Source organism: Phycodurus eques, chromosome 10 (genome assembly GCF_024500275.1).
Source record: "Phycodurus eques isolate BA_2022a chromosome 10, UOR_Pequ_1.1, whole genome shotgun sequence".
In the NCBI taxonomy this organism is placed as follows: Eukaryota; Metazoa; Chordata; class Actinopteri; order Syngnathiformes; family Syngnathidae; genus Phycodurus; species Phycodurus eques.
The window spans coordinates 22,115,820-22,130,528 of NC_084534.1; the positions used below are offsets into that span (position 1 = coordinate 22,115,820).

At 42.1% G+C, this 14,709-nt stretch overlaps 2 protein-coding genes across 3 annotated transcripts; both read right to left on the bottom strand.

Moving 5' to 3' along the window:
- Positions 1-362: 362 nt before the first annotated feature.
- Positions 363-6,791, bottom strand: cdkn1a (cyclin dependent kinase inhibitor 1A). 2 transcript variants are annotated; one of them, XM_061687961.1, is made up of 3 exons: positions 6,718-6,791; positions 3,309-3,750; positions 363-2,237 (listed from the first exon to the last, which is right to left on the bottom strand). In XM_061687961.1, exons 2-3 carry the CDS (start codon positions 3,742-3,744, stop codon positions 2,182-2,184), a joined length of 492 nt encoding a protein of 163 aa, XP_061543945.1. In that variant the 5' UTR covers positions 3,745-3,750; positions 6,718-6,791; the 3' UTR covers positions 363-2,181. The 2 variants fall into 2 exon arrangements, with proteins under 2 accessions (XP_061543945.1, XP_061543944.1); XM_061687960.1 differs by lacking the exon at positions 6,718-6,791 and adding an exon at positions 4,997-5,079.
- A 2,009-nt stretch (positions 6,792-8,800) lies between these two features.
- Positions 8,801-13,654, bottom strand: srsf3b (serine and arginine rich splicing factor 3b). The gene is made up of 6 exons (XM_061688798.1): positions 13,546-13,654; positions 12,639-12,849; positions 12,414-12,554; positions 10,180-10,218; positions 9,467-9,553; positions 8,801-9,369 (listed from the first exon to the last, which is right to left on the bottom strand). The coding sequence occupies exons 2-6, from the start codon at positions 12,839-12,841 to the stop codon at positions 9,342-9,344; spliced, it is 498 nt and encodes a 165-aa protein (XP_061544782.1). The 5' UTR covers positions 12,842-12,849; positions 13,546-13,654; the 3' UTR covers positions 8,801-9,341.
- Positions 13,655-14,709: the final 1,055 nt, after the last annotated feature.

Below are 14,709 nucleotides of genomic sequence, written 5' to 3' on the forward strand. Positions count from 1 at the left end.
GACGGACATAAATAAAAGTGATGATGAGACTTATAATTTGTTTTTGAGGCAGAGAACAACTATTAGTGTGATGAATTGCAGCCAATAGGAGAGGATTAGAACTTTACTGCAGCTTAGTAAATAATACGCTGATTTACGTTGAGAACATTCTTGTGATTGTCGACACTTAATACTGGATGAGTCCAATAGACGAGGTGTCTGTGCAATACCGCAATAGGTTTATAATTAGTATAAACTATTTTACAGTGCTAGTCTATTACAAATCTCTCTGATATATTTAACTAAATAATCGTTTTTTAATGAAATACCCTACATTAACTGGTACAGTACATATTTGAGGCGGGCCGCTTACATTAAAAAAAAAAAAAAAAAAAAAAGGCAACGTGAAGCCAGAAGATGGAAAATGATGGCGCTCGTGCCACGTCTATTCTAAGCAAGGCGAATGTGTGGAGAGCACGTTGGAACGCTTCATTGCGCAAGAGTATAACACACAGGGAGTGCTTATTGGGGGTTGGAAACAAAAAGAAAAAGAAAAATAACTTCTTCACCTCATGATGAAGAACAACGAAGTAAAAAAAAGAGATGATTCCAGCGAAGAGGAGCCAAAGGACCTTCCATCCTCCCATCATTCCTTGATTTCCTCGAGGCAGATTGGTGCTAACCCTGATGCCGTCTGTGTTTCAAGTACCGTATTTTCACGACCATAAGGCAAAAGTCTTACATTTCCTCCAAAATGGTCATCTATAAATGTTGTTGTGTGATGAGCGCTTCGCTTGACTTTTTTTTTTTTTTTTTTTTTTTAGCATTTCCTCCCGACACACTGCTTACACAGAGGAAAAGCGGACGTGGCTGAGGACAGGGGAAGGGTGCGTGAAGGAGGACGCTAAAGCCACGCCCCCAGTAGGTATATAGCGCCGGGGTGTGCATTGTGCAAAACAACAAAGAGACACGCTTACGACGCACAGTTTAAACTGCAAGCTGTCAGTTACGCGGAGGAACATGGGAATCGAATTCAAGATCAACGAATCCATGAAAACGAGCTTCGCCAAGTCAAGAAGACGAAGCCGAGTTTCCGCGGAAACAAGGCGAGGTGGCCCGAGTTGGAAGACAAACTCGAGCAATGGATTAATGAGCAAAGAACAGCCTGGAGAAGCGTCTCTAGTCACCATTCGACTGAGTGCAAGTGAGGAAGCTTGCCATCATTCCGGGAGGCTTGACTAAGGAACTCCGACCGCTGGACAACCGTGTAAACAGGCCGTTCAAAGTGAAGTTGAGAGCGGCGTGGAAGCAAGCGATGGACGACAGATGGCGAACACAGCTTAACGCAAGACTAGGAGGCAGCGGCGGGCGAGTTACGCCACAATTTGTGAATGGATTGTGGATGCTCCGGCTAACGTGTCTGCCCGCACTGTTGTTCGAGCTTTCGTAAAAGCCGGCATCATTTCTGAGGAGCCGCACGGCAACGAGACTGACTCGAACCTGCCGTGCTTGATGGAGAACTTGCCCAGCTGTTCATTTCGGACTTTGATGGATTTGTGGATGAGGGTTGATCAAAAAATAACGTGAGTACATTGTTAAATACTTCAATAAAGCCTTTTTAAAAACATTGTTTTAGCGTGCATGCATGCGACCGTATGTTTTAAGCCAGCGTATGTTTTACCAGGCCTGCGCCCAATAATACGGTGCGCTTTATGTATGTGTTAAATACAGAACTAAACCCCTTAGCTGAGACTGCGCCTTTTAATACGGTGCGCCCTATGGTCGTGAAAATACGGTAATGTTCATCCTACATTGCTCTGCTTCCACATGGCAGAGACGTCCAAACAGCCCATTGAACGGAACGGAACGCACAGAAGGAATAATTCAGTCGACCCTTGGACATCCTCTTGATCCAAACGAGTATAAATCCACCAGTGCAAAGATTAACGGTAATCTCCGCAGATCTAATGTTAACGTTTTACCATCCCTACCCTCTGTTTAGAATGAATACAGTACCCAAATTAACCTTAAAGACACGACGGCTGAGGTCCCTCATGTTGTATCCTGGGAGAAAATGTGCAGTCTGTGCCAAACTTGACATTCCTGAGTGTTTATGAGAGGTTCTGTTGGAATATTGTCGTCACTCTTTCAGGAGCGCTGCACCGATTGGGGGAGTGGGGGGGGGGGGGGGGGGGAGAAAAATCACTCGCCGGATTTAAGCGGCATCCCGACGAATCTTCTTTTGGACTGATAGAAATCTGTTGGGAGACAAAGGAGAAAATTTAGGCGGTAAATCTCAGAAATTCAAACTGCAGACAGGATCAAGCAGCTAATAGGGGTACGGCTCAGGTGTTAAACTCACGGCCCTGGGGCCAGATCCGGCCCACCATATCATTTTATGTGGCTCGACTTCATGTTCCTTGCTAAAATGATAAAATTACTAATTGTCTAACTTTTTTTTTTTTTTTTTGCCACCCCCGCCTTCAAAATCAAATCATCTTTCCCTGTGGAAATGAATAGAAATGCCATTAATCCATTCCAGCCTTTAAGAAAATAAAAATTTGTAAGTGATTTTTTAAAAAGAAAAACATTGTACTTTATTAATAAACATACAGTGATAACATTGGTAAAGTACTAAACATGTTTCAATTGAATGGACATTGTGCTGCTCCTTCCAGTGTGTGTGTCTTAGCCACCTGGGGGCAGTATAATACAGACATACAGATATACAAGGAGCCAGTTACAAATCTTCAGAAAACTTCAGTAATATTAGTCCTTCTTCGCAGAGAATAAAAAATGTCTGGCTGTGATTATTGTTACATTATCTGTCTACATGCGCTACTCCACTGCTTGCATTCAAATACCCGTTGCTTAAAGGGTTTTAATGCCGCAGCACCAGCTAGCCCGTCTATGCCATTTTGCATTGTTTGTTAGCATTTAGTTAAGTGGACTTTACAAAGGTAAAGCTATGGGGTTGTTATAAATTGTTTAGTGACTCGAGTGCACTGCTCCCATACACCCTTTTATCTCAAATTTTTGCACTGTGTATCTCAAGGCACCACTGTGTACAGTAATTCTGGTTTGGTGGTATGTTCTGACATTTTTTTTTAATGTATAATATGTACATTGGCTCAATAAAGTTTGGGAAACTGATTTATTTCATCCGAGTATCCGGTATGTGCTGCTGTTTTGGTTAGGAACCAAGTTCAAATGGGCTCAGCGGTTAACTCTTGCGCGTGAGCATTAGCATCTATGAACTGATGTATTGACAGTATTTTTTCAAGTGGGCAATTAATTATTAGCGAGGAGGCCGCATCTAGAACATTTACCTGTAATGTTAGTTTGTTTCCTCTTAAGCCCGGCATTCTCCTTCTTCCTTGGAGTTCTCTCCTCATTGAAAGGACATCTGTCGGACTTGTTTTCAGGGATGTTCTCCTTCTCGCACTCTGGCGGCTCCGCCTTGGCTCTCTTGGGGCCGACCGTGGCCTCTGTTGCCCTTGGACCGGCCGCCTTCCCCAACATACGTGATCTGTAGAGCAACGGCACCTCGGCGCCCGGGACGCCCTCCCATTGAAAATCGCCGTTGGCCAGAGGCCGGTTGGACATGAAGTCAAAACCCCAGCGACGAGACGCTTCCTCCAGGTCTTTCCTCAGGGCAGCCTGGTAGTCTGCCCGCAGCTGCTCCCTGTCTATTGGGCCAAACAGGTTCCGCTGCGTGGGTCCCTTCCTCAGGGGGCTCAGGATCCGCTTGACGTTCGCCATCATTCTACACTAAAAAGACACAGAGAAGGTCGGCACGTCACCACCCTGCACAAACAAACAAGACAGAGGAATTCTGCGTAGAATTCAATTTGTTACCCTCAGAAACAAAACAAAAAAAAGGGAAATTTTTATGACTATAACAGTGAACAGCTTGACCTTGTCTTCTTTTTTTATATGATATTTCAGATATCCATCCATTTTCTATAACACTCTCATTTGGGTTGCAGGTGAACTGAAGCGCATTCGGAGTTGACTCTGGGACAAGAAGCGTAGCAACACCTTGCACTGGTAGCCAGCCAATCGCAGGGCACATAGAGTTAAGACAAATAACAGTTCAGCTCACATTCATGCAATTTAGAGTCTTCAATGAACCCAACATGCGTGGAAAATGGGAAGAATCCAGATTACTCGAACAAAACACGAGGAGGCAAGATTGGAACCCAGGACCTCTCTCAAGTGTGAGGCAGATGTACGAAGCACTAATTCCAACGTGACACCTTTTTTCAGATACGGCCGTGAAATAAGATGGATTCATATGAAATTTTGTTTGAATTGTAATTCATAAATGTAGCTAAATTTGTTTCAAATGAATAGGATTGGGCGGCACGGTGGCCACATGGTTAGAGCGTCTGCCTCACCGTTCTGAGGACCGGGGTTCAATCCCCGGCCCCGCCTTTGTGGAGGTTGCATGTTCTCCCCGTGCCTGCGTGGGTTTTCTCCGGGCACTCCGGTTTCCTCCCACATCCCAAAAAACATGCATGGTAGGTTGATTGACAACTCTAAATTGCCCGTAGGTGTAAATGTGAGTGCGAATGGTTGTTTGTTTGTATGTGCCCTGCGATTGGCTGGCAACCAGTTCAGGATCTACCCCGCCTCCTGCCCGATGATAGCTGGGATAGGGTCCGGAACGCCCGCGACCCTAGTGATGAGAAGGGGCTCAGAAAAATGGATGGATGAATAGGATTGTCATGAAATATGAGTTTCATACATTTTGAGAAATATGAGTTTCATACATTTTGAACAATTGAATTTTTTTTTGTGACATCACCATAAACTATTCAATAAACAAGAAAATAAATACCACAAATGATAAGCACGTAAATTGTGAAAAAAAAGAAAACAGTTTAGTTCTCCCAGTAATTCCTCTGACTTGTCCAATATACTGTAAATACGATACATCACATTTTACCTTTGTAAATCAAATACAAAGCGAGTTAGTAACCTGTGCCAAGAGTAAAAAATAAAAGTGTCTTACCATTGTTCCAAGTTTCCTCCGTGAGTACAAAAAGCGCATCCAAGACTGCTGTTAATGGGAGTCTATTTATGCTGCCGAGAACCTGACTCACAGCTCTGTGGGCCCTCCCATGTGAACGTGACTGGTACATGCCCGGACACAGTCTCACTCAGGACATGTGAAGACAAGTCCTTGGTCAAAAGCTGCTCGCCTGCAAGTGGAAATGACCACTAGGAGGCGCTTTAAGGCCAGCTGAAGCCCATCTGCCCTGAACGGTCCACTGGTGAAGCTCAGACGCGCGGGCATGTAGTGACAAGTAAATTGGGCGAGTAAAGCAACATCATGATGATGATGATGATCACGATACGCGATTTGTTGAGGGGGAATACAGTCATGGTACTTTTAGCCTAAAAGATACACAGGAAGGAATAGAATGCATCTCGTGAGAATAATGAGTCATTACACCCATCCAGGAAGGGTTGGACAGGTCCTATGGGTAATTAAAAAAAAAAAAAAAAAAAAACTATTAACCTAACATGCACGTTTTTGGGGGAATGTTGGAGGAAGAACGCAAGAACTGGGTGAACATGTAGGAAGGCCAGAGCCGAGATTCGAACTCAGAACCCCAGGACTGTGGGGCATGCATGCTAAGTAAACTAAAATAAAAAAATAAAGAAAAAAGTTGAGTAATGAAAATGTGTTGAGTAATGAAAATGTTTTGGTTATGAGAGGGTAATGAGTTTGACTTTCGGATGAGGAGTAAGTTATTTTATTGGAAATGTAATGGTAAAACATATGCACTATCCAATCTGGCCACACGGTGGAGCCAAATCAGACTGGTAAATTGGCTTTTCCCCCCAGGAACTCAGAAAACAGAGCAGAACGTCGAAATATTGGATTACAGCGCATTTTAAACCATTTCAAGTTACTCTGGAATAGTCAAACTATATATGAATGTATATCAATGCGCACAATAGACTAATAAACACTACCCAACCCATCTTTGAGACATTTCCAAAAGTACTGTAATCAATTTGAACTGTTCCTGTCCTCCAGGTCTACCATTAAGGTAATAAGAAACAGGACACATATACATTAGTGTGCCAGTAATGCTAAGAAGCATAAGTGGCATGCAACGTGATTAAGAACGGATGATATGACTGAAAAGTTAACTTTTGACAGACATATGTCACACTGCTACATATATATATATATATATTACATAACTAGCGTCGTGATTCCTGTTACTGTGATTATGTATTTTTTCATCAATTCATTTAATAATACATATTTTTGAATTTGATATTTCGTCATTTCCACCCCAATCTGAGTGGAATTTGACATTTTTGGCAAGTGTTTCAAAAGACTTTTCCCTCGCCATGTTGGTTCCCCTGAAGCGAAAATGACGTAGAGTGGGTCGCTGGATGGGCGGGACAGGAAGAAGTGATTCAAGGCTGCGGCGGGAGAGGCTGGCCCCGCCCACTTAGTACGCCGGTACATGTGAGACTCGTGGCCGGCTATGAACTCAGTTTGTCGAACGACAACAGTGGAACACAAGTCTTTTGTATATTTTTGTGACAAATTAAACACAAAAGCACCGTATAATAGTCACTCAACCAATGGAAGCCATACCGGTACTGTATGCCACGATGCAAACTGGGCAGCTTTTAATTTATACAAGTTAGCACCTAGGTCAAGTTACTATTTCTATCTGAAAACCACTTCAAATCACGTTTACTTACATTCTCAGTCGTCCGGTTGTAGTCTTGTTGTGTGTAGTGATGATACGGGTTGTGCCGAGTCTTCGAGTAAAGAAGGGGGCGTGTCCGTGAGGCGCGTATCGAGGCTTGCTTCATTTGGGGGAGGGTCCGGAAATTATGACGTCCAAAGCTTCGCTGCCCGACTGTACCACGTGACCGCTTGAGGAAGTGGTTCAGAATTTGGAGCGACGTGTGACACTTTGACGCAGCAATTTAGACCCCATCAAGCAGCTCCGTGAAAATGTGGGTTTATGCCATTCTCCAAAGTTGACAAACACATTACAAAAGCTGCCATAGTGCTCCAGCTCAATAAATGATAATAGTGTCAAAAGCTTAATTTAGTTAACTAGTTCAATTCGAAAAGTGAAACTCATATTCGAGAGATGCACCACACACTGAAATATTTCATGATTTATTTTATTCATGTATAATTTGGATGATTATAGCTTACAGCAAATGACAACTCCAAATTCACCATCTCTAGAAACTAGAACATAATGTAACAAACAATTATGAAACAATGGAATTCATTTTTAATGTAGAATTTAGGCAGGAATTTGCCCTCTCAAAAGTATTTTCCCAAGTGTTAATGACTCGATATGTGCGAGTACTGAAATCACTTGAGTTTAGATACCCAACTTCGTGAGAATGGCCACAGAGTTGTAAAGGCAGCTCGACAGCGTCTCAAAGTTTCCTCTCACAGCCGGAAGAAACTGGTTACAATTACAAGTTACACTGTTGAAAGTGTAATAGTAGTGTAACTATTTCAATTACTCTTACAAAGACAACTAATTACATTTGATTACTTTTCTTGATTTTGATTAAACCCATAGATCATTATTTTGGAATTATTTGTTAACACAAATAACCGCACTGGCTGCTTATTGAGACACTGCGTCTTTACTGCCATGAGATGTAACTTAATGTTAACTTAACGTGATGGCGAGCAACATGACCTCCTATCTGAACACAAAAGTGTTTTTAAACAGTGACTCATTGGGACAGCCACATTAAACTTACTTTAGAATGACGTCGTAGACTTCTATGGCGATTCTACTTCATCACCTAATAAATGTGGATTACAACTCCTTGTGGTACACAGCGCCAACTGCTGTACAGGAGGGATTTAGTAGTCAAAAGGCGTCACTAATTTCAAAATGCAAACGGTTCCTTTCGACAAGACGTGCGGTGCCGTGATAGGTCAATCACCTGGGGGGTCCAGTCAGATTTCAGGGGAAGTCCAGTTCTTTTGAGTCACGGCACACAGTTACGTCACAAGGGGTGAAGCCATACATGGAAAACTTTGCGCAAGTCAGCGGAAAAGCGCGCGCAATTTGGAGAGGCCGGCCCCGCGTTTGCTTGCGCGACTGTGTGTTTGATGGCACTTCTCGTGGGATGTATTCGTGAATATACCACCCGTGGGACCGGCGAGTGGGATCATAACCGCCGACGGTGGTGGGAAATCATTCCGATCACAGGGCAAAAGGACTTTCTTATTATCATTGAATGAACTCTTCATATCACGCACATCATATGCAAAAAAATAAATACATGAGCAAAGTCCCTACACTTGCGTTCTGCTGTTTTGGTTAGCATCCAAGGGGTGAATAACAGCATCTACTAACCGAGGTTTTCCTTATCTGAAGCATCGATATCAAGCACCTACAATAGGGACATAGTCCATTTAAGGAAATACGGTTTGTTGGTTGGAATTACAGTATCGAAATTAAACAAAGAGGGTGGGGGGGAGAACAGCATAAACTTGTTTAAACAATGAGTATTTTTAATTGAGAGACAATTTCACATTGTATCAAAGCACACCAAATGAAAAACTGATTTAGGTCTCGACACATTAAATGTTTTCACCAGCCTGTCTTCCTTGTAGAGCGCACATCCAGATGGAATCCATTGTGTAACAGTCACATTGGCGGAAGCTGGCCCGCCTCCTGCCCAATGATAGCCGGATGGGCTCCAGCACTCCCGCTCAGAAAATGGACGGATGGATGGTTGGAATTACAGTATCGGAATTAAGCAAAGAGGGGGTGGGGGGAAAAATAGCATAAACTTGTTTTAAACAATGAGTACTTTTAATTGAGAGACAATGTCACATAGTATCAAAGCACAGGAAATGAAAAATTGATTTAGGACACGTTAAATGTTTTCACCAGCCCGTCTTCCTTGTAGAGCACACATCCACAGATGGAATCCATTATGTAACAAAGTCACATTGGTGAAAGTTGGTTGGCCTTCCAAATCACAACGGGGAAGTTCCTTATAATGAATCACATTTCTTCCTTCTTAAAAATCAAATATACACAATGAAAATGAACTCTCACTATGGGTCAAACCACATCTCCATTTATAAAAACAGAAAAAAAAACAAAACAAGTGGCTGCGTAATTACTGGTAGAATTCTGGGTGGTGCACCTCTTTCAGGACTGTTACGAGGCCTCACACCTGTGCACACCCTAATGTAAGTGAACAGACCATAACAAAAAAAAGGAGACTAAAACTCTTGACGGATAAAAAAACAAAACAAAAAATCAATGTCCATCATGTGAAAACAACATAGTATAACCATTTTCTTCATCTCTCTTCCTGTTCCCCTACTTTCTGTCATTTGATCTGGAACGACTGTGGAAAAAGAAAAAGCAAGAAATTTGATATTCAGTCAAAGGGCCACTGACAATCTAGTTGCATTTATCCAGCCAAAGGATTAAAGCTCATGTACCTCCTTGACCGAGAGAAGGACCTTGAAGGTTTGTGGTTCCTGTCCCGGGATAGGGAACGCTCCCTCCTCCTGTCTCTAGAGAAAGACCTGTGTGGTGGGAAGAGGGGGGGGGGAAAAACAAACAAAGAAAAACATGCCTTGAACTCTACAAATACCATATAAGGTAAACCTAACAACACTGTCAAACGCAACTTCAGAGGACCACCGCACAAACATTACAAGTGGCGACACTTCGCCGCACACCAAGCAACTGTGCGGCCCACCACAACAGAAAAATTGCGACCCTATATCAGTTTTTGAGGCTCTACATACAGTATTATTGTACTGTAGTATTTTATTTATTGAACCACAAAAACATGGGACGATTGTCAAGGAAGAAGCCGATGGCCACAAAATAAATAAATAAAAAGGAAACGAGAGAGAAGAGCGAATGTGGCAAATTTCCGGAGGCTGCTGGCAGTGATCGATCGCCCCATTCACTGGCTGGTAGTTCGGCGAGTCCGTTTACTGGCATTTACTGGCAATTTTAAATCTGAGCAAATCAAGCTGTCGGATTGGGCCGCGTCGCTCGGCGTGTGATGGGCCTAAAATGTAACAAACACCTCATCTATAATATTCTGAAACTTAACCCTCTGGGGCATAGCACCACACCACTATACACCAGAGGATTAAAAAGAACATGCACAGTCGAGGATTATGTAGATGTTACATACCTGCTGCGGCTACGACTAAAGCTCCTCCTGCGTGGAGATCTGTGTGAGGAAAATGGGAAGATGTTAAGAACCTCAACTGACGCAGCCGTCGTCGTTAGACCTTTACACACAACTCATGTTAGTTTGTGGGCCCCCATCAGAATTGCACAAAATATATTGGTTTTGAAACTATATAAACCACTAGCATTGGGCGTATGCCAATAGACTCTTCAGAACGTCTCACCTACGCCACAGTACAGGGTCCATTCAAAAACTATGTTAGTTAAAAGCTGTGCAAATGAAGCCGAAGCCTCAAGATGAGCCGACTAACACCAACTGTCCCTATGTGAAGATGGCACGCTGCACTGTGGACTGGCACTTTTGTAGGATTAACGTCTTACTGGTCCACTGCATGTTCACCAAGACAATGTATGGAAATAGAAGTGAGTAGACAAGTTAACAGGCTTTGGGTACAAAATGTAGTTGATAACTATGCTCAAACTCCCATACATAACTTCTAATCAGAATCTCTGGACAAGTTCCAGATATTAGGTGGTGGACCCTTCACCTTTGGAAACAAGAATTAGAGTAATGGGTGAGGACATAATGACAAACTTAAATGTAAAAAAAAAAAAAGAAGAAGAAAAAAAAAAAAAGAACAACCTTCGTAAACCAGCTGTCGCTTCACTTTTAAAACTTATCAGTGTACTGAATGAAGCAGGAAAACTTACTAGTATTTTTGGTTTTCAACAAGCTAGATATGACGAAAGGGAGGCAGACTGTCGGCCGGGTAGGAAGAATTGGCAGAATAGGCCTGGCCAGATGCTGCGAGGTGATAAGGCGGCAGGCAGGTGGGGGCTGGCTGCGGCTTTTTTCCTGCTTTAATTGGTTAGCCGAAGGCTGCCGCTGGTAGGTTGTCGACATTTGGAAACGCGAAACGCTGATTGGAATGTGAGGTGGGCCGCTGCCGTTTGGGTTAAGGTTGAAGGAGGAGGTGGTTGAGAAGAGCATGATGAGGAACCAATGGCCTGGTGCAACCTGACGACTGGCCATGCCTGGGTCATGTGACAGCACCAGTCAAGCTGATTGAGGCACGATGGTCAGCAGTCACATGATGCTGAAAGAGGACTAGTTGATTGACTCTGAGGGTGGTGAGAAGAGGCATGGTGGTGGCTCTGCAACGGGTTTCATTCTTATTAATATATATGAAAAATAAAAAGCATCCTCAAACAAAAAGGAAAAGCATCACATTTGGCACTCTTTCCCCCTCCCATTTTTTAACAGCTTTTGTCTTATGTCGTTCAGTAATTGTGGAAACCGACTGAGTCAATTGCACACTTGGTGCTGAAAGCTTAAAATCTATATTTAAACTAGAAAACGGTTAAGACCATGTAGTCCCTGCAAAGTGACTACTGATTTGCATTACGAAAAAATAAATTCAAAGTTACTAAAAATTATATTTGAACATTTATGACCGTAAACAAACTGTTTAAGTCATCTAACTTAACGCCCCCGCCTCCCGTTGGAGAGTGAGCACTTTCCGATCAATGCTTTGTTTTAAACGATGCTAAAAATCCCTAAATGTTGATTGGTAGAGGTTACGAAAACATGGACTTCACAGAGTATCAAATATCTTTCAATTCAGTGGAACACTGTTTTTCACATGCCCTAGTTTTTGTAAGACTTGGCTTCCGACCATTTTTGTTGTCACAAGTTTGTCCCAGTTTTCGTACATTCACTTGATTTCTTCAATAAAAGGCAACAGTGATGTTTAATGTTCATTCATCATTTCATTGGTGATTTACTTCATGTTTTCTTTATGATAAGACTACAGTTAGTCTCCATAAAAGCTATTTTTTGTTAATGAGAATCAAGTTTTCCGCTGTACTGGTAGCGAAAACTGCAATGCTATTTTCTCTATCTTTAGACCAGCAAATGAAATTGAGATTGGAGCCAAGTAGAAAACCATACAGTATGTGGTCTAATCACTTTGCAGGGACTACAAAGTGTAACAATCTATTTGCAACCAAATAAGCCATTTAATTGTCCCAATAAAATTATAGTGCCAATGACATTGATAGCACGAGCCTTACACATAGAACAAGGTAAGAATGCATAAAAAGACAACAACTAGCCCCAATTTGGAAACAATACTGCCAGGAAGTATTCCGTGAATGAAAGTGATGGCAGCAATTGCCGGGATTATATTACAAACATAGACTATGGTCAACCAATGTCAAAAACATCTAGGTCACCTTCGCCTTGCCGGTGGACTACGCCGCCTGTAATCATCTCGGTCTCGGGGGCGCCTGCTCCACGATGGCGGTGCACCGCGGGTGCGACTGCGTTTCTCCCCATTGGACAGCTCTACTCGCACACGGCAACCACACAGAGTTCTAGAGAAAACAGAAGACATAAGAGGTGACAATTAGTCCCCGCACTGTTATTGTATCTCACATTCAGCTGCGCTCACGTCCTACCTCCCATCAAGCTCTCGCACGGCATCAGTAGCATCTCTGGGGTCTTCAAATTCTACAAAGGCAAAGCCTGGGGGGTTCCGCGCCACCCACACACTGCGGAGAGGCCCATAGTAACTAAACGACCTTTCTAACTCGGTCTTGTTTCCATTGTTGCCCAGATTTCCAACATAGACCTTGCAGTCAAGTGGACATTCACGGTGCATGACTGGACCTGTAAATTGAAGAACAGGTTAAATATTTACAGGAAACAATAATTTTACTGGTTGGAGTAATGTGTTTGCAACAGTCTTAAAATACATTTGATATGAACATTACAGATACGACAAATTATTAGAAGTGGGAAATGTTCAATAAATGGCAACATCTGAATCTGTTAGAAGTACAACAATGCATCGATTGGGTAGTGCTCTGACGTTGAGCTTTTTCGATGTGAATTCCAAATTTATGTTTATATACATTGAAAACCACATTTAGAGCCTATTTATCGTCACATAATGGCATGTTCGGAGCCGGTAAGCGGAGGGGGAGCTTCGGGGCGCAAAAAAAAAAAAAAAAAAAAAAAAAAAAAAAAAAGGCCACGCTAGCCTTAGCTCAAAAGGCCATTGTTCCGAGTGTCTCCCAGCAAACAAATCATTCATGGGTAAAATTCCAGCTAATTGTTAAAGCACTTGGCGCTGCTCCACCGCAGCCATTATAATATACAACTTACATAAAACTGTATTGTTCCGTCCCTTCGAAGCTAACAGCTAGCTCGAGACAGCTAAAATGGCCGTCGCCTTTTTCAAGGCCTCAGCCTGCGGTCGCAGAAATCGAACAATGGATCACATGCTCACTAATTCACTCGAACAGTACACCACATGTTGCTAGGCTAGAATCTTACTTACACAATAATACCAAAGATCCATACCTTATCAATGTTACTTAGGAGTTTGCTTGGGTCTGCACTTCTTCGAACGCGATGTACTTTCCCGCTGGTGTCGATGGAAAATGGAGTCTTTGTTCCCTCCTCCTGGTTCGGGCTCAGCTAGTCTCGAGAGGGCGGGGGCAAGCTGATGTTTCTCGCTCATAAAGAAAATGGAACTGCATCTTTACATACAACTCGACAAACCCAGCCGACTTATATAGCCAGCATTATTGTTAAGTGTATTTAACATGTTTCGACACATCAATCCGTTTCATTTACAGACTCGAAGTCCAGGTATAAACAAACAGGATACAAGATAGGACGCTTGGATGTTTACTCTTTAAAAAAAAAAAAAAAAAAAAAAGGATTAAAACCATAGATCATCATTTTTAAACTAACCACATATTGATTCTTTACACAAATAATAACAAAACATAATGAAATGTAAATACATAAAAAAAAAATGTGCTCGTAGCATTATGTGTGTAGTTTGTAGAAAACCACCCACCCATAACATGTTGACCTGAGGACAAATGTGCACATTTTAGACAATATCGCTTCTTATGACAACCCAGATAAGTGAAGATTCTATGAAAAGTCCAAAATGATAAAGATGAAACTGTTCAAAAGTCAATATTGTTTTATGTGTTCAAAAGTATGTGTCTAACCCCGGTGTTTGCATGCCCTCCAAGGACCACAAGAGTAGTGGTCTGTTCTAAAAATTGTTGGATAACTGATAACCAAAAATGTACTGTACATGTAAAATAAGAGTTGCATATTGATATTTTGTTTTCTTATTATTGTGAGAAATCATTTACATGATCAGTGTCTATAAATAAATTATTAACAACACGGTATCCTTCACACTAATCAGTACCCAAGAAGTAGCTGTTTCCAAAAAGTTGGTGTCCCCTGCATTGTCTAACCTTTTCAAAATCTCAGGCACCACAACTGAGGTAACAATTTGGGGAAATGGCATGTTTGAGACTACAGCAGAACTGACAGCCAATCACAAGCGTGGACTTTAGGATGAGGAAGTGATATGTAAAAAAAATTTTTTTTCAAGCTTTTGTGGCCATTTTTCAACTATAACTAAAATTGTAATCATGTGAATTTCCAAAAGCAACTGTAATTTAATTACACATTTTCTCCCAGCCACTTTAACAT